Source organism: Falco naumanni, chromosome 2 (genome assembly GCF_017639655.2).
Source record: "Falco naumanni isolate bFalNau1 chromosome 2, bFalNau1.pat, whole genome shotgun sequence".
Classification (NCBI taxonomy): Eukaryota; Metazoa; Chordata; class Aves; order Falconiformes; family Falconidae; genus Falco; species Falco naumanni.
In genome coordinates, this window is record NC_054055.1 from 19251196 (window position 1) to 19271556 (window position 20361).

The 20361-nt window shown below is 42.1% G+C and overlaps 1 protein-coding gene across 3 annotated transcripts; it reads left to right on the forward strand.

Moving 5' to 3' along the window:
- The first annotated feature begins 8709 nt into the window (after nucleotides 1-8709).
- EEF1AKMT1 (EEF1A lysine methyltransferase 1) lies at nucleotides 8710-20361 on the forward strand. 3 transcript variants are annotated; one of them, XM_040583920.1, is made up of 5 exons: nucleotides 8710-8767; nucleotides 14986-15139; nucleotides 16034-16116; nucleotides 16777-17057; nucleotides 18560-20361. In XM_040583920.1, exons 2-5 carry the CDS (start codon nucleotides 14990-14992, stop codon nucleotides 18685-18687), a joined length of 642 nt encoding a protein of 213 aa, XP_040439854.1. In that variant the 5' UTR covers nucleotides 8710-8767; nucleotides 14986-14989; the 3' UTR covers nucleotides 18688-20361. The 3 variants fall into 3 exon arrangements, with proteins under 3 accessions (XP_040439854.1, XP_040439855.1, XP_040439853.1); XM_040583921.1 differs by having other exon boundaries at nucleotides 8725-8767; nucleotides 14981-15139; XM_040583919.1 differs by lacking the exon at nucleotides 8710-8767 and having other exon boundaries at nucleotides 14978-15139.

Below are 20361 nucleotides of genomic sequence, written 5' to 3' on the forward strand. Positions count from 1 at the left end.
ACGTAAGTGTTCTGAAATTTTTATAGCATCACTGCATTGATTTTTCCATTCACTGTGCAAAGTGAATAACGGCTCTAAAAACACATCTGGTTTTTGAAGGGGGGAAGAAAAGGCAACTCAAACTGAATTATAAATGCTGCATGATATTATTGTAAAAAATGTATTTGTCGAGGCTGTTTTTGCTAAAACAGATTATTGCTCCAGTGTTTTCATTCTGAAACTAGAAATCAAGTGGCTTCTTTCCCATTTTGCCAGCTCCTTCCCCGTTGTAATAGCTAGTTCTAATGCTAATATAAGAATTTTCTGTTATTCAACGTATAATTTTTGATGCTGGCAAGCATGACCATCTAGTTGGGCCATGAAAGCCAAGACCTTGAAAGCACAGATACACATGGACAGGGAGAAGTAGATGACTACTACATGAAACTTCCACTTTCATGTGCATTTATGCCTTAATTATCTTCACTGAATTACCACCAGAATCTGCTACTTATTGCCCAGAGTTTGTGTTTCACTGTATAGTGATAAAGGGCTCACCATTTTCCTCAGGAATGAGAAATATGTTTTCTCAGCATGTCCAAATCCTACTAGTTGAAAGGGAGGGGTTTGAATCAGAGTCATCTCTTCGATAGTGAGTAGCACTCGCTAAAGCCCCAGTGTTTACCTGGGTAAATCCCTTTATATCTAAGCCATGTAGTTCTAGAAAAGCTTGCTCAGAGCAGTCCGTTGTCCATTTAAAATCTAATTCTTTGAAAAGTAAAGCAAATTCTAATTTGTGATCTGTAAAGGTGTTCAGAAATACAAATTGCAGCATTTGTCTTGTAAAACACTTCAAGTAATTTCAGTTTTGGTTAATGATAACATAAGAAGGGGTGTTTTTTATGGAAGTAGCTTGATGAGTATAAGCGCAGGAGTAGGAGCCAGGCTCCTCTAATTTTGTATCAGTTTTTCCACTGGATCCTCTGTGGCCATTGGCAAGTCGCTAGAACTGTGTCATTGTTAAAGTAACGGTAATACCTACCTCACAGGGATGTTGTGAGGATTAGTTTATGCCTATAAAATGCATTGAGGATCTGAGATGCTATGTAAATATTAAATATTTCAATTTTAGTTTTGTGAGGTGTAAGATTTACTGTAATGAAAACAGAAGATTTTCATAATTATAAAACCCAGTAGAGGCAGCAGTGGTGCAGTATTCCCCAGAACTGGTCTACTGCAGACGGTAATGCTTGCTGTGGATCATCGTTATTTCAATTACAGGCGATTGAAATGGTGGCTGCTTCTTAAATGAGATGAGATTTCCCACCAGCGTGCCTCGGTTCTGGTCTACACAGGGAGAGGACAGTTGTTAGTTATTCAGGCTTTGGTGCCTCTACTTGTGACAAGTGCCACTTGTGGTGGTAGGATTTTTGGTTGCGTTTGGGTTTTTTTACACTTCCCTGCAAGGAGCAAACACCACTCATTTCTCCTGTACCTGTTCCAGTCACTCAGTATAACTAAAGCCTAATGATAACAATTAATTTAAAGAGCCAGCCCCGCCCCCTCTGTAAATTTGCTTTTAATATGAGTAGATAGTGCCCTCTTTGCAGTAAATGAGATTAATGCTTTCTAGCACTAATCGTGAAGCAAATCATGAAGTGTGATTCGCTTTAGAACCTTAAGCTCTTGGCTCACTTACAAAACCCTTTTTTCAAGATGAGGTTTCTTGGGGCCCTAGCAACTGAGAAATAAGATATCCCTGGCTTTCCCTTCTCAGTGAATGAAAGTAGATTCTGCTTTTCCATTTCTTCCCTTTCCCCATCCTACTTTTCCTGTCCTTTTAAGCCATTCTTATAAAAGGTTTGGAAGACGCTTCCAACCTCAAGGGAAAGATACTACCCATGTGATTTTTCCAATCTATTACAGCTTGATACTTGAAATTCATAAAATCCTTTCTAATAGCATTCCCCAGCACATGTCAATCTCTCATTGAACTATTCCAGAGTTTATAATGAGGAAAAAAAAAATATTATCCTCTTCTGTTTGTTCCCTTTGTGCAAAATAAGGAACCTCCATACAGTGAACATGCAGTTTTAAGGCAATAAATGCTAGTACTGCTGTTGGTCAAGCGTGTAAATATTTTAAATGCATAATTCAGTATATGTTGAGTTTATATATTAAAACCGCAGGGATTGAAGTGCTAGTTGATTGCAAGTATTGTTTTACCTGTACAGTTGAAGATACAAAGTTGCAAGAAATATTTCACAATTTGTTGCAATAAGACTTGGGAAATGGCTGTGTTATCAGGCCTTATCACAACTGAACTTTCAATTTTGAAGTGAACTCTTTGTGTATTTTTAAGATCCATAAGCAGGAGGAGGAGGATAAAATCGTTTTCCACTAAAGACTTTTATTATTTTGTTTTGGCCACGTGTGATTTGTGTGTATTGTTGTTTAATATCTTTCTAAAATCTCACCTATGTTGAATCCCTGAAACAGCATTTATTATACCTCCTTACATCAGAAATAGAAATAGGAACATTATGAAACCTCAGGCTACACGTTGTGCTCTTTGGCTACTGTGACTGCACAGTAATTCAGTTAAAAGTCGATGGGGTAACTGTAATTTACGTTGGTGCTTAAGGCATGAGTTTGTCCATCAGCAGAAAAATTGTGGTTAGGTGTGCAACAGGAGTATCCCACACTGGGCTACAATTACAAGAAATGGCTATGAATATATAATCAAATTAATCTTTTCCCCCATCCTCCAAAAGTGTTTATAGTGACTGTTCGGGTCACTATTATTGGTAGTGTTTGTCTACCCAGAAGGAATAGTGATTTCTGGGACTTGATTTTTTTTTTTTGGTGTGTGTGTGTAGATATAATCTAAACAGTTTCTGATGATATTTGGCACAGAAATGTTCTCCAAGCTCGTAACCTGGTCACATGTAGGTGACATCTAACAGTATATTACTTCAAGTATATCAGAAAAGTTCAGTCACAGGCAGCAGTTCTTAATGTGCTATAATATAATTACATTTGGATAAACTACAGCTATTTTCTATTGTTCCCCTCTTACTGTCATGCACTCAATCTTTTTTTTTTTTTTTTAAGAAAAAGGAAAAAACCCAATAACCAACTTCACAAATCCTGAAAGTAAAACTATGCGACAACTATGGTGGCGACAGCTTGCTATACATCTTGGCTGTATGTATCACTAGAATTTTACTGGTTTCCGAAGTAAAATTAATGCAGTTATACATTTATATTGGCCTGGCTTAGATCAGTGAATATTTTGGTGAAGGACAGAAATATTTGAGGTAATTTTGAGGAAATCCCTGAAAACAGCTGGTAAGATTAACAGCAGCAGTGTATCTAAGAGCCTTTCATGTCGAAAATGGAACTATTCAGCTTTACCTTAAACACGAGGTCTGGAATAAACTTGAACGATTTGGGTACAAAGCCTTTATTCACACTTGTTTGTGTAAGTGTACACAAAACCTATCAGTTTTGCCTTCATAAAACTTAAATTTGCTTCAGTCGTGAGTGGTGGAGTTGGTGGTGTTTTTTTCCCTGCACTGATTTGCTGTGTATTACAGGCAGAAAGGTAGGAAAGCTCAACCTTCCCAGTGGAATTTCTCTGGCAGGTCAGCCGAGGAGGAGGTCGTACATGAACTGGAAGAGAGGAGGAGGAAAAGAAAGTAAAAAGTTTTCAACCTTATGTGAAGAAAAAAAATGTCAAGCTAACCTGTAAGAAGAAAAAGAAATCTGTAATACAAGTGTTGTCCTGTGCCCACATAACCCGTGTCATCCTGCCAAGAATTAGTAAAATCTGCCATTTCAACAAATTTTGAGGGGAAAAGAGAAAGTGCTGTTTTGGAATTGTATGAAATGTGATACTATCTGTGTGAGTTTTGTTAATTAAATAATAAAATCTTTATTTTGACAAATCTACGTTTCCGAAGAGAACGCTGGAGTTACCCACTGTGACTGGTATATAGCTTATTACTAATTTTTCTCCCATCTGTATTTGAATCACACAGAGCAACTGTTTTCACCTTAACATCTGTCAGATGTTACCAGACTTGATTTTTCTGACCCGCTTTTGCCTTTGCAAGTTAGAGGAAGGCAGAGGTTTGGGCATGATGTTCTTCCCTTACTCCTCCCCTCTCTGTCTGGCCTGCTGTTCGTGGTGGCAAAGGCGTGTCTGTCTGATTTGCTTTAACTTACTGTTCTGGGTGACGCAATTTAGGTTTGTGGCATATTCCAACGGCTTCCAGCCTCTGCTTGGTGTTTACTGAATGAATGTCATCGCTAGACTCCAACATTTTTTCAGTGGTTTAATAAGTTGTCAGGACACTTGATTTAATTGTAGAACTGCACAGATACTTCTAATGGTCTTTTGTTCATGCAAAACATAGTTGTTGTAACTTGGGGGGAAATAAAAAAACAACAACAAAAAAAAAACCAAAGCCAAAACCCCACCAGCCACACTGTGGAGTCTTTAGGAAGATCACTGATGTCCTCACATGAGATCAGCACTACTTTGGGGAAGGCTTACATTCTTCTGCCACTTTAAGGAAAGACTGTTCTTCTGAAGTACTTTTTGCCTGCTTTTAGGCTGTTATGCACTTTCATGATTTCTTAACAAACTACTGTTAAAAATGTACTGTAACACGGATTTTGATAAGCGCACATGTATTTAAAACAATTCACTCAGCCTCAGGAAAGCTGGAAAAATCAGATACCTGTTTTGTATCTTGGTTAAAATGTTTGTTACCTACATCCCTTAAGATGGCCAGATAATGTCTAGATCCTGTGAGTGTAACTATTTAAGATACCAGTATAGTCTGTAAGAGGAGGACAGTGTAATTTTGCTCTAGGGACTGAGAAAATGGTGTCCTCTTATTTTTCTTAGAGGTATATATAGTCTGAATTGGAGTTTCAAAAGCAAAAACCAGTAATAAACCCCCATTTACTGTTCAGGAAAAAAAAAAAATGTTTTCTTTCTTAACGCTAGCTTATTTCTGTTTTCTTCCTTCTCCTTGAAAAGCATGTGTGAAATAAGTGCAAAGGTATGTGTAGGAGAAACTGTAAAATCTGCTGCTGTACATAATGTTTGCTACTTGACTGCATTTTCTGTTCCACTTTAATTTTACTGGTTTTGCTAAATATATTTTATATATTTTCCTTCCTGCTTCTTGTGATGGCCGAGTGATTACATCTTGGGGGGGGGGGGGGGGGGGGGGCGGGGAGGGCGAAGCAAAAAGAACCACAAGAAGTCTCTGGCCACAAAATTCCATCGTTTGTGTGTTAGCATGCGTCTCGGCATTTTTTTTGAGAGAGAGAATGGCATAAATCAGGGGTAATATGGCATAGTAAAATCAATGTACAAAATGTATAAAGGTGTAGATACTGGTAATTCTGCTTCAGGGTGGTGGGGTTTTTTTAATTACTTCTAAAATCCATTTAAAACGTCAGTACCACTAGGTGGTATTAAGTGACTAGTGGTCGCTTAAGTAGAGCATTTTTCAATCTGAAGACTGTAGCTGTCTTTGTGGTCTCCAAGTTATTTCCAAGGGATCCACAAAGCCTGGCAAAAGACAAAGAAGTCATTGTGATCATGTATCACTCGTGTTTCTAAGATTTGCATCTCCAACAGAGAAAGAGTTGGGAGTCCATAAAGTGAGGATGAAAACTTACTACTGTACTTGAATTCGGAGAGTGACTGCAAGCTTTTAAGAGGCAGACTGGTAGTCTGTCCTACCGTGTGACCCAAGTTCTCAGGCAGGTGTGATGCATCTGGCCCACAGAGCTGCCTCCCAGGGCTCTGACACACGTTTTGTGCTGCATCTGTGGGAGAACGGATCAGTATTGAAAGAAGAAATGCAGTAAGCGTCTCTTACAAAGATGAGATGTTGCAGGTTGTTCTGCGAGCAGAGTATTTCCACTTCTGTTATTTTCTGTCTTTAGAAGCAGGATTATGTTGACCTTAACGAGAAGTAATCATTGTATGGTTGTAAAGCATCACGTGCTTGGCTGCCTTCTGAATGAACGTGCAGTTGGTTTGCTAGCCCTAAAAATGTCAGGATTTGGGGGGGGGGCGGGGGGGGGGGCTATTAAGTTTTTTTAGACTTAATGGCAACAGCAGAGATTCAACAACTGGAATTTAATAATTATTTTCATATGAGTTAAAACTGATTATGCTTTTTCATATGGCTATGGCTTGTACATTTCAGCAGGAGGACTGAAATGTATAGACTTCCATTAGTAAAGAAAAAGTACAATAGACTATAAAATGAAAACTCAAACACCAGAACACAAAGCTTTTTGAGTAACAAGTTGCTATTACTTTCCTAGGTAGAACTGTGTTTTTAAAACACCTGTTTCATGCTCTGTTCCTGATCAAGTCCAACGTAGAGTCCTAGCAATTATATTAGTAAAGTAACGGTGGTCTGTGTCATCAGGTTTGTCTTAGAGACAGCAGTGTCACTGCTGTGTGATGCAGGTCTGTCAGTGAAAGGATAAGGGAGATTGCTTAACTAAAGTACATTTCTGCAAAAAAAATTAGGAAACAATAAACCCTAATTATTAATAAAAGAAATTTATTGCAGGGTGCACTTTAAAAGTGTTCCCATATTTGTGGTCCATTTGTCCCCACATCCCAGAGAAACTACATTGCAAGATATAATCTATTTTCCTTCCTACAGGGTCACTTGAGCTCCTCCTGAGCCTTCCTTCTAGAACCATCTTGTAACACAGATTCAGGCAAGGTCTTGAGCTGTCTCTTTGCTGCCAAGTGGTATCTGATATCATAATCTAAATAATGTCATCCTGTCCACCCACCACCCACCCCTACACAGCCATGTGCCCTTGCATGATCTCTGCAACCCTCACTTGTCACGGGGCAGGGATTGTTGCCTCAGGAAATCTAGACTTGCAGTATGTGTCTGCCCAGTCTCCTTTATCCTCTCATTACCGGCCCTGTGCAGAACATTTTTTTTTTTTAACATAGAAATGCTTCTCAAACATGCATGAAACAGGGAAATTACTGAAGTGTCACTTGTTTGTAGAATCTAAACCAGATTTCTAACTGCACTCAGTAATACTATGCAGGTGTCAGGTAATGGTTGTTTTGCAGCAATACCAGGACAAGGGGGTGGGGGTTTTGTTTTAAATTACAGCGGTGGCTGTAATGTGAACAGTTATGAGTGTGCTCCATATAGAACAGCCTTCTAGGCTGGGATGAAGACCTTTTATGGCAACACCTTTCCAAGACAAAGAGGGTAATGCACTCAACACCAGATCCAGACTACTTGGAAGTCTTTTAAAACCAAGTGGAAATGCCCACAGTTCTCTGTTGTCGTGCAAAGCCTTGCTTCTCAAGGAGAGAGAGGCAAAAAGCATGGGGATCAGACAGAAAAATCAGCCCAACCCCACATCCTGCAGCGGCAAGAAAATTTGGTTCTCTGCTGCCTACATACGCTGTGCTGCAGAAACATTTTATCCAAATTTAGTATTTCTGTCTTCCAAGGAAATAGTTCTGCTCTGCTGGTAGGTGCCCAGTGCTCAGCTCAGGGTGTTCCATTTGGCCACAGCAAAACGTTGCAGCAGATGAAGATTCAACAGGTGGAATGGCAGTTTCTTACGCAACGCATTGCTGACAGGAACATGAGCTCTGAAGGGCGTGAGGAGAGCCTGCTGCTGGGTTAATTGTAAATAATCTGATGGGCAAACCATCTGTGAGTCTGTTTATAGGAGAGCCGCGGAACAATAGAAGGACAATGCTATGAAAATGCTTTTTACAAATTATCAGACTTTATAAAGAGGGATGGGAAGAGCAGTGGTGAGGAAGTTACGTGTTCTGGTGGGGCAGTATGAGGGGACAAGAAGTGCCAGACAAGTGCGTTATGCCTGCAGAATGCCAGACACAGAGATGAGAAGTTTCTATGCCCAAAGGGCAAGATGCAGTGAATTAATTGAAACAGGGAAAGTACTTTAAAACTTGGGATCTTTTAGAACTACCCTACAAGCAGCCCGACTTCTGCCTGAGTGCGGGGGGGCAGCTTGTTCTGACGCGGTACCGCTCGGTTCAGGCGGGAAGGCTGAGCGGGAGAGCCAGAGCAAGAAAAACGGGGAGGCTGGGCGCGGCGGGGGTGCCGCTAGACTGGCGATGAAGTGGCTTTTTGACGACTTGGGATGGAACCTGAGACACATCCGTGACTTCGCGGTCCAACCTGACCGGCCGCCTGAGGCGAGGCACGGCCCGCGCGGGAGCGCTGCGCGCCGGGGGCCTGCGGGGGGCGGCCCGGGGGCAGCTCACGGCGGGGGCTCCGCTACGGCTCCTGAGGCTTTAGGAAGCCCCTGTTTCAGTCGGAAACCCCCCTGCGGACGGCTTTAAAGCCACCCGAGCCACCGCGGGCGGAAAGGCACTGCGAAAAGGCGGCTTTCCCGCCGGCTGCCGGCCGAGCAGCGCTCCGGCAGCCCCCTCAGGCGGCGGCGCCCCGGGCCCGGCTCGGACGGGACGTGCCGGCAGGCGGCCACCCGCCGGTGTGTCAGCGCCTGGGGGGGCGCGGGGTGAGGGGGGCAGGCGGGGGCGCTCCCCGGGCCGCCGCCGCAGCAGGCGCACGGCAGCGCCTCGGCCCGGGCGCCCTGTCAGAGACGGGGGGAGGGGGGTGCAGGGCCCCGCCCCGCCCGGCCCCGCCCCGCCCGCCAGTGCCCAGCAGGGGGCGCGCGGCGCTGGGGCGGGGCGGTAGAGGCCCGCGTGCGCGGAGGGCTCTGGCGGCCGGTGAGTGGAGTGAGGAGGCGGGCGGGGGGCTCGGGGAGTGGCGGGGGCCGGGGGGGGCCGCGTGTCCGTCCGCCCGCCTTGCCGCCCGCGGCGGGGGCCGGCGCTCCGCTGTCCGTGAGCGCCGGCGCTGGGGCCTGCTCTGTGCGTGTCTTCCCCCCCCCCCCCCCCCCCCCCCCCGAGGTCTTCCGCAGCGGAGGGGCCGCGCGAGTGGCGTTTGCGGCCCGGCGGCCCCTCACAGCGGGGCGGCCTTTAGCGGCCGGGCCCAGGGGAGGCGCAGGGGGGGGCGCGGCTCGGCTCCCGTGGCGGGTCCCGGCTCGGAGGGGGCAGCTGGGGCTGGGGGGGCGCGGCCACGGGGCGGGGGGCGGCCGAGGGGAGGGCAGGCGGGCCCCTGCAGGGTAGCCCTTGGCAGCGGGGTGCGGGGCCTGCAGCGGTGGGGCGGGAACCGGAGGGAACGGGCGTCCTCCAGAGACCCCCCAGCGTTTCACCGTGTCCCGACTGTGCTTACTGGGAAGGGTGAGGATTGCGCTGGAATGCACCGCGCTCTCCCGCCTGCCGGCAGCCACCTGCCCTCCAGGCGTATTGAATCCCGCGCAGTTTCTATGTATTTAGTCATCCCCCGGGTGTTTCTCTTCTATTAATTTTTCCGTGTCACTTTGAAGCACGATGAAGTTTCATCACTGACGGGGATTCTGTAGCTCGGTGAGGCCCTGTGTCAAGAACCAGCTCCTTTTGGTTTGTTATTTGTTTTTTTTTTTTTAACAGGGCTCTTGCAGCCCACACGTGTTGCCTTCTAGTTCTTGCCTTGGAAAGGAGCAGTGGATCTCAGCCCATGGTGTTTGTGCCGCTCATGGTCACAGGCTCTGTCATACCCCTTCTCAGTTACGCCCTCCTCATAGTCATTCCGCTGCAAAAGCTGTTCTGGTCTTTGGATGTCTCGCCACCCTTCTTGAACCTTTTCTGGTTTCAGTATTTTATCTGCTTTTTGTTGAGATGAAGGGACCAGAACTGCTGGCTAGTTTTGTTTTGTATGTGCTGGTGTCTTGGAGCTCTTGGCAGATCCTTTTAACTTTCTTGTAAATTCTACTTAATCATGTTCTCATCAGATGCTGTTCCCATTCAGGCAGGAGACTTCAGGATTATGATGTGATTCTCCAAAAATACCATACCAGTGTTTGGTGGCAGCCAGAATCCAATGTTAGAATTTTTTAGGAAAATAAATAGACTGTAACAGAAACACATCACCACACATTTATGCTGTTATTTTATGATGTTATCTTAGATATTGTGTAGAGTTCTGGTCCCCTCATCTCCAAAAAAAAAAGAAGAAAAAAAAGTATATTAAAAGTGTTTAACAAGGATGAGCAAATGTATGGAAAGGCTTTTGTCAACCAGTCAATGGAGTGGATGAAACCCTTCAGGCTAGGAAAGAGCCAGCTTGCAGAGTGAGGGAAAGGGGGTGACATACAGGTGTCTGTGAAATGACATGTGGAATGGTGTGGAGAGTGTGTAAGTGCTCAGCCATTTGCTTTCTCTTCCGATGCACAAAGCATCACGTGAAGCTAGGTAGCCATAGTTCATAGCAAGAAGAGGTAATTATTCATAAAATAAAACGTATTACCAGCTGACATTGTAGATTAAAAAACATTATGCCAATTTAAGGGGTGTTGGACAAGTGTCTCTAAGAGAACTGCATTCACAGGATAAATCACTTCAGGTGCAGAAACAGCTGCCTTAGGGGACAACGGTTAAAGTCTGGGAGAGTGCAGAGCGGGGAGGTATCACATGTACTTGCCTTATCTCGATCCTTCTGAGACAGCTGCGTTTGGCTGCCTTCAGGATAGAAGAATGACCAGTGTCAGCCCTTCAGGATAGAAGAATGACCAGTATCAACCCCTGATCTGAACTAGTACCATTTGCCAGGGACACTAACAAAATGTCCTCCAGACTTAATCCTGAAATGGAGCTGTTCTCTGATCTATGGTGGGTGAGCTGCTCCTGGTCTGCAAATCCTGCCTTGACTCTCTTTCCCTACTGCACAAAAGCATTAGTACTTCAGGAAACTGTTCCAGGTTTCTGTGCGTTTGTCAGTTCTGCTCTTCTGATGTCCGCTGGCTTGGCCATCCTGTTCAGAGGCTGTTCTGTTTCATGGCACCTAGGCCCCAAAACTGTGAGTCTTGGAGCATTTCTCAGTTGACTGCAGAGGAACAAGCTGGCTGCATGTGTTTGAGGGTGACCTCTCAAATGTTTGATAAGTTTTGATTTGTATTAGAAGTCTCTAGAAACCAGATGTAGCTATGGCCTAGCATAGGACACATGACCAGCCTTTTAGTGGTTTTCTAGTCCCTCTGATGGGGACTGGTTTACCTTCAGGCAGGTGGTTGCAGCCCCTTTCAGGTGATTTTCATTATGGTTGCACACCATTGTCCAGCTTTTCTCGGTATGTGTCACAAACACCGTAGACGATGGGCTGTTTGCTCAAATACTGACTTGGGTGGCTTGGGGAAAATGTAACTGTTTAACTCTGTTTTATGCTATCTGTCTTTAGATCCAAGTTACTCTAGAATAAAATCTTTACTGAAGTTGCAGGTGTGCTTTTTATATTCTTCGTAAAAGATCTAAGGGGCTAACTCCATCCTCTTCCTGTCCCCTCCCAGCGACGAACCGCGTGGCTTTCCAGTTGTGTTCCTATTCCTTGGCCCTTTCAGTAGTCTTTCCCCGGACCCCAGCTGACCTGGTGACTGCAGGTTTCCAAACTTCACTGGATAGTGGCACACACTTGGGCATAGAAGCCACCCTCTTATCTCAAAGAGGGGCTTCCAGGCGATCATAATGATGGGTGGACCAAATGTACAGGGGACTAAAGACTGTAGGAATTTTTGAGTGAGTTAATTTTTCCATAGAATTCCTTCTAACTTTTTTATTCTTTTCCCTCTGCTTTAGAATTTGTCTATGTAAAGTTAGAGTTTTCAAACATGACATCTGGAAACTAATGTTAAATAGGTACAGTATTGTGAAGACAGGGCCTTGGAGTCTCCTGCACTACTATTTTCACTTGGTATTACCACTTTTTCTTTTTTTTTTTTTTCTTCTTTGAAGAGCTTTCACTCTGTATGGATGACATTTACCTGAACAGCTCATCAACTAATAAGAGAGAGGTAATGGGACTAAGGAGTCTGCAGGCACCTCCACCCCTTCATGCCACCTGCTGCACCATGGGAGCCGTACGCCATGTAGTGTAGTTGTTAGTCACCTCGCTTTTCCCATTTTATGGGCAGATGAGGCTTTCCAGAGGCCAGTAGCATTCAAATTTGCCATTCTGCCCTACGAACACAACTGCGCTTGTCCATGTTCCACTCTGTGGGAGCTTTTTTCCTGCTTTCCTTTAAATGACCTCTGACTTTACCATGACTCTGTTTTTCCAAACTGCGTGCAGTGTTCTTGAGGTGCTCTTGAAGATGTGCTTTCTTTATCTTTTTGCTTTTTAATTAGGTGCACATGCAACACTTAAGCTAAGAATTAATAGTAAAGAAGATTTACCACCTTGCTGGTTTTAAACCTTGTATTCCTATTAATACAAGGGTTTAATGTAGGTAACATGGCTGTATCAGCACTGTACATGTTACAAACACTCTGAACCCCAGGGAATTCCTAAAATGCAACCCTGTCCCCACATTGTGGCTCTTGTAGAGAGTCTGTGAGGCCAGAGCGCAGGCTGCTCTAGGAGGGACCCAGGGCCTGGGGCAAGCACAGATGGGCCAGCGGGAGCCTCAGGGCTCAGATGGGCCTTGGGCCTTTAAATAGAGTTTAAAGGTTCCCTAAGGGCCAGAGGCACTGTGGGTTTCTCTGCTTCCTCCCATCCTCCCCCAAAACTTTTAGGGTTGTTCCTAGACTTGAGAGCAGTGAACTTTCTGAGAGGGGTATGGAGGGGCTTTCGAACAGTAGAACTTTCTCCCTTGAAGCCAAAGGAATTTACCAATCTCATTCACATAAACTCACTTTAATAGTTTTCTGATGTAGTTCTTGAGTATGGAAATGCCTTCATGCTAATGACCTGTCAGTATATATAGACAATATACGTATGTTCAGAAAAATATAATTTCTACCATATGTTCTGAGTTACCTTTCCTTGCAACCTCACAGTTAATTACTGCTTGGTTCCTAAGGCTTTAATTTCAAACTGAAAGGAAGATTATCAAAAAAATCAACTAAGAAATATTTATAGAAAAAAGATGTCTATGGCTGTATGCCTTTTTATCTACTGAAACAATGGGTAATGCTTCATCAGCAATTTTATCTGTGAGGGTTTCATTTAATGGGTATGGATTTAGTCCTTGCAGATGCCTATATAGGCTCGCTGAACATAAAATTTAATTTCTGACTTAATAACTGCAAGTTTGCATCTGTTTCAGTTTCTTAGTGTCGAAACATAGATATGTCCTTGCCTAGGGGATAATAGCAAACTGGATTATTATATGTATGATGCACTAAAGAAAAAAGAAAGTCGTGAGATGAGTGATTTTAAACTTCTAACATCTGTCCTAATGGAAAAAAGTTCTTGTGTAGGGCCTAAATGGATTATAGCGTTGCATAGTTAGAGCATTGTTGCTAGAAACTATATTATCTGTGTGAACTTGCAGTCATATAGGAAGTATTTTAAATAATAATATAAGTAATTTTAAAGCATTTATGTTTTATTCAACAGAAAACTAGGGACAAAATTAGCCATTTTGGCTTTACTAGGTAACTTGACTTCCGAATTCTCCTCTTGCGTAAGGCGCAGGTGGGTCTGCAGGCTCTGAATGATTCCCTGTTTGGCCAGCCTGGCCCGAGAAGCCAGCAAGTCAATAAACGATACTCTAGGAAAGCCAAGTGCTTTATTCTCATCACATGTAGGTGTGTACCGTGTCAGTGGAACGGCAGAGTAACTATTCTAGTCAATACTGACGAGTTATGTCACAGTGGCAGGTTAATGGTACCATTTTTCCGGCAAGCAGGGAGCAGCTTTGTTTTAAGAAACGCCTTGAAAGCTCTGCTAGGGTGAGTAGCATGGAGGGAAGGGTGGAGGAGGAGACTGCGAATTCTGGAGTTCTCATTGTAATGCAGGCAATGGGGAGAAGAAAAACCATGAGCCAGCTATACTAGAAATGATATTTACTCTTGAAGTTGCCCATGGTTCAGACGGCCCACGGTTTTCTCAGTGACTTCTGTGCAAAGGCAGCTGTATGCCCCTTTCTGAGTTCCGTTACAGTAGTTGCTCGTGTGCCAGTTCTTAGATCAGAGGCAGAGAAAATTAGTTTCTTGAAAGAAGAATCTTTCCCAGTTTTCTCCAGTACTTTTCACGTACTGGGTTCCCGTTTTCGTCACCTTCATCCTACGAGGTGGCACTGTCCCTTCTGGGAAGGACACAACCGGTTCAGGTGCAGCTCAGCTGCCTGGGCTCAGCAGGGTGAAGGGATGCTGTGCGGCGGCACCCGCTTCCAGCTTTCTGAAAATGGCTGCACTTTGCTGTTACTATGTCTGTCTGGTACAAGTTACGTGTGTGCTGCTGTGCACAAAATACACAAATTTTCGGTTGAGTAGTGTTGTTTTAGAAAAACATCTCCTCAAGCTTCTTGTTGGCTTTTGTTTGTAGGAGGTTTCTGGCATTCAGAGGAGTCTTTTTTTTTTTTTTTTTTTTTTTTTTTATGGCTTGGAAGTTAAAGCCAGGTGATGCTGATCCTGGAATGCTAGTTTACTTCATTTTGAGTCAGAAATGTCTGACTTTTGAACATGGGAAGGAATGACCAGCAGCTATCCTTATGTCTAGGAGGGAAAGGAATACTTTCTATAGGATTTGCCAAATCCACTAAAGGGTGGTTTTCTTCTGCAGGCTAATACCTAAAAGGTGTATGGATTCAGGAAATCCAAGAACTGCAATGACAACTTCCCTCTATGAATACAAGCCAAATCTGTGTTGTATAGAAAGGCAGCAGTGTTGCTGCTGTTCCTGAATTCTCTCTGGAGGCATGTTACTCCTGATCAGCCTCTCACTGGTTTAAGAGCTCCTAAGTAGAGGGAATATGTTTTCTCGTGTTAGGCAGTTTTCCTAGTTAGCTGTTAGCCTGAGTCTGCATTGTCAGTGGAAGTTGTTTAATTTGGGAGACTATGCCATTATTAAAAGTGTTCACCATTGGAAAGGGTTAATTTAATTAATTTTTTTTCCTCTGGTTGATGTCTAGAAAAATGGATGATGATGATGATGACATTCCCCAGCTTTCATCCCATACGTTGGCTGCCCTCCAGGAGTTCTGTTTGGAACAGCAGCAGAGAGAGGGCATGAAGACCTCCCAAGGGTTTAATCAATATTCCATTGGCTCGATAGAAGAAGACTGGGTAAGAAACTATAAACTTCAGTGAATGAAGCAGTTAGAGGAGTAGCCTTTACCAAGTTTCTTTTGTGGATGGATAATGAAATGAAATGAAAAAGGGGAACACTCAAGATGTTCTTAGAGTAGCAAAATTAATGGACAGTATTACGGTAGATATTTGCCTAAATCTGGGCACAGTTGTCTGTTCTGCATATGCGTGGGGGGTACAAACTGAAACTGCATGGAGAGGGAATAAAGCTGCCAACAGAAGCATGCATCCCTTCTGGAAATTTTAACTCCAGCCTGGCATGTGCAGGTAGTAAAGATTCTTCCCCCAGTTTTAGACAAACACAGTGTAACAAGACCAAGTGATCTTTCTTTTCACATCATATTTCTTTCTGTGTTTTATTTCTTTGGTTTTGTGGATGGCTGCTTTGCTGCTTTTTTTTCATTCTGACTGATTTTTTGATTTCTCTCTGGATTGGTGTGTGGGGGGGTTTACTCTTCCTTTTTCTGATGTCTTCTCATTCAGTATTTTTATCCTTTATTTCCTTCTATACTGTCACTTTTCAAAGTTCCCTTTTCCTTTTCCACTAAAGTAACTCAATTTAAGAGCACACAGATATTGAGTACCTGCACACTGGGTTTGAACTAACAGTGTCTGATTTTGCATTACTTGGTTTTCCTGATACTGCAGTAAATGCTTTGGAAACACACAGTGTAAGATCCCTGCTGCATGTCACTGGATTACAGAAGTAAAAAGACTGTCAGGAAAATAGGCACCTTTCCAGCTTCAGTGTGTGAACTGAGAAGTTGCTATAAATTTTGGTTTTCTTCAAATATGACTCACCACACCTAACTGTACATAGCACAGTCAGAAAGGTTGATGTTGTTTGTCATTGCATGTTATCTTTCTCAGCAACTGAGCCAGTTTTGGTACAGCGATGAAACTGCATCTTGCCTGGCTAATGAAGTGGTTGTGGCAGCTGGAAAAGGTGGCAGGTAGGTTTTAATAATTACATTGTAGATTTAACATGTCTTTTCTGTAAATGTTTCATTTCTACTATGTAGACAGAGCATGCAGTTTAATTCGTTACTCGTAGTTCATCTTTGTTCAGCTGGGATGCTGCAGAAATGCTTTGCTGCTGTGTAGTTAATAGTAGTTCATCAATAGTAGATCTTACCATTTAGCATTTCACTGAATGTTGTAGGCTCTGTCTTGTAAAAGTTTGCTGAGTCTTTTTATTTTTGAGTAATACAAAGAGCTGCAGAGCTTATTAATGACTTGCAATTCTTTTCTCTCCTTTCATACAAAGTTTCTGCAGAACAGATGGAAAAACTTGGTTTTCGTCCTATTTCTGTAAGGAGTCGTTTTTAATTTCAAGTTTTCAAGTACATTTCCTGGCTGTTCTGAAACAAGATTTTTCTCTGTAGTTAAGCTCCAGGTCTTTGTGCAGCATGGAGGTTGAATAGGTTAATGGCTTTAATACTTAAAACTCTGTTATTAAATGATTATTTGTTAGAATGGAGGAATAACAGTTTACATTTTTGGGACTAATGTTTAAAATGTTTTGCCAAAGCAGTCCTGAGGGCTGCTGTAGGGTTTTTATTGTTGTTGTTTGCCTTTTAAATTAATATTCTAAGTTACTGTCTCTTTTTCAGGATAGCATGCATTAGTGCACCAAGTGTGTACCAGAAACTGAAAGAACAGGACGGTAAAGATTTCTCGGTGTGTATACTGGAGTATGACAGAAGGTTTTCTGTATATGGAGAAGAATTTATCTTCTATGATTACAACCACCCCTTGAACTTACCTGAAAATCTCCTGCCACACAGTTTTGACATTGTAATAGCAGATCCACCTTATCTATCTGAGGAATGTCTTCAAAAAACATCAGAGACCATCAAATACTTAACAAAAGGAAAGATTCTGCTTTGTACAGGTATAATTGATAAAAATACTAGGCCACCATTAAGCATCTTTTTCTCTCTCTCAAAAGACAAACTTACTCAAGTGAGAAAAATACAAACTCAATAGTACTACTTTATCATTAATTCAAGGAGGAGTATGTATCCTAAGCTTTTTACTGGAATACTTTAGTTCAACATTTATTTTAAACTGAAGGCATGTGGTTTTTAATAGTTGAGGTCAGTACTTTCTTCATGTGGCATTATGAGTTTTACTAAATTTTTTAAGAATTGTAAGATCCTCCTGCAAAGTTCCAGAAGTATTTTTTCTTGTAAAAGGGCCACTCTATAATTGCAATGATTGAATGAAATCTGGGTATGACAAATATAGGTGCAATTTATTGTTAAAGTCTTATTGAATAACCTTACGAATTTGTGATTTTTTTAAACACGTCAGTAGCTGCAGGACTTCAGCTGCCATATACAACTTAGCATCTAAGGTGCACTAAGTAGAAATAATGACAAATAGGTTGGAATTGCCTTTGCTGAGTAAAGTGAGATTATTTCAGCTAAGTCTTGATGAAAATAAAAAGTCAACCTTTTTTTTCCCCCCACATTACCTGTCCTTACTGGTAAACACAGAAGTTGTCATTTGAATGAATATATGAGGGGATTCTGCCACTATGATTCAAGTAAAGAGATCTTAGGCAGTGAAATACAGCTGGAGGAATTAAAAACCAGTGATCAGAGCAGTGAAACTAGATAACTTGCCAACTGTACTTGCAGGTCCTTCTTTATGGAGATACACTTGTTGGTTTAAGAAGTGATGAGTTCTGCCATAGTCAGGGTGTTTCTTGAACTGTGATCTTATTACAAGACATCTGAAGACATCCAGGAAAGTTTTGCAAAAAAACCAAGGACAAAACCCCTCTACACAATTTGAGGGAAGTTAACCAAGCAGGCAAAAAAAAGAAAAAATAAAATAATGCGTGGCCATAGAAAGCCTGCTTCTTTGTTTAATTGGACATGGCAGTCATGCACAAGGATGGTTCTAAGATTTTTCTTCCCTAAAATGGATGGGTTGTCCTTCAGTTTAAGAAGTTTGAGAAATACTGCGCAAGGAAGTGATTTCTCAAGTGTGTAGTTGTAAATACCACACTGCAGTTCATCTGAGTGGAAGAGTATATGTAATCTGTTTGCATTTCCCATGGCTCCCTACCATGTAATTTCTTTGGCATGTAGCAAGAAGATTGAGTTCAAGTTTCTGTTTTCTATAAAAGGGGCACTGATCTTACCCTCTGCTGCTTGCTATGAAAGTTCTCAGACACTGATTTCCTTGGGGCATCTTCTGTTCTTTTAGACGTATTTTGAATTTGCCATTAGATTCAGGTGTTAAATGTTTAGCTGATAGCGTAGCTGCTTTAAGCTACTTTTTTAAAAAAAGTAGGCTCTATCTATATGCATTTGGGAGGAGCTATTAAAAAAGCCCAAACATTCTGTTGTTTTTCTCATTGAATACTAATTATTTTTGCTGCAGGTGCAATCATGGAGGATCAGGCAGCCAAATATCTTGGTGTGAAGATATGCAAGTTTATTCCAGAACACTCGCGAAATTTAGCCAATGAATTTCGATGTTACGTGAACTATGCATCTGGATTGGACTGATTCTCCTAAAATCTACAACTTTTTCAGATTAGTGACTCCACATTTCTCAATGCTGAAATATTCAGCTCCAAGTACTGTTTTCTGGGCTAGCTTTAATCAACACAGTGTGATAGCCTCTCTCTTTTAAATGTGTAAGCATGTGCAGTTACTTTGTTTTGAATCTTACCTGTTAGGTAAATGGGGACCAAACAGTGCAGGTGCTGGATAATGAGAACTTCTCTGTTAAAGAGTTTTATTCTAACTGCCCGTTTTTACTGTCAAAGGACTCTTCAGTGACCTCTGAAGTGATTTTAGCTGGCTGACTTATAACAACACATAGGTGCTTGCCTCACAGACATCAGAATTGTCATTGCATCAGAACTGATGACTAGGTAGCTAGTGGATGGTTGAAAGAGCATGAATAGTGGTCTCCTTTCAATCTTGAGAGATGCCTCTTAGTGAAGGGATTGAGAGATGTTTATTCTGAACGTGTCACATGTTTTCAGATTCATTATCCAGCAGGCTGATGTTTTTATACAGAATAACCAGAAGAGAAAATAGCTCTCCTTCTAGGGAGGCCTCTCCATTTGTTTTTAATAATAATCAGAAGTACCTACCAGTTGCCAAGTAAGGTAAGACATACTATCCACTGTTGTTGCCAGACTGACTTCTTAAAAACTTGTGGTTATTATTTCACCTTTTCTCTAAAGCCTTGTCACAAACCCAGACTTTCTTTTTGTAAAAGATAAGTTCTATTTTGTCATCACTTACCACCGAGTACACTTGTGCATGTATGTATGCTGGACTAGAGAAAATGTAAGTCGTTAAATGTCTCTGCAGAAGTACAGTGCATTTATTTTGCGATGTTTATGTGTTAGCACAACAGAGAGTCATGAGCTTTTAAAAAACATGACTAGGCTGTTCTGTTTACTAGTTAAGTGAATCTCCAGGGCTGTTATAAACCTGATGTCTCCTTCAAAAAAAGCACAGTAAGGATTTCCCCATTAGAGAGGGCTTTACTTTCATTAAGAATCCTATACATTAGTCAGGCAAATGCAACACATCAGCTGGGCCTTGCATTAGTGCTTCAGACTGTTCATCGATTCTCACTTTGATTTACTCTTGCTGTTAGTTATGAGATGCTTCTGTAGAAACGTGACCCACACGTTACTCACTTAAATCTTGACTCATAATGAATCTGGTTAAATATAGTGCCAGCTTTTTAACAGATTTCAGTATCAAGCTAAAGGTGATTTACAGGTATGTCAAGTTTGTAGTTACGAGAACAGTCCTTTTTTTTTTTTTCTATTGCCCAGTTTTATCTTTGCCTCCTGTCCCACAGACAGCAGTAGAGCACTAGAAGAGAAGTGTCTTAGAAATCCTTGAATTTTACAAGGCCACTGAGGTATAACATAAGGTATTGATCAACTCCCACTGTTTTTAATAGACAAATGTTAAATTTTAGACACAAGGTTTGGGCAGTATTTTAATCAATTTCAATCAAAATAGGTGATAGATTAGAAAAACTTTGCTTTGGAGTAGTAGAGATTTTTGGTAACTGATGATAATTTTGAAAGCCAGTTTTGACTAACCTTTTGACTACTATTACTAATGTATTTTTGGGTAAAAGCTGGTTCATAAATTCCAAGGCGCTCCACAGTTTTGTCAGCTATAAATATACTATACAAAACCTAA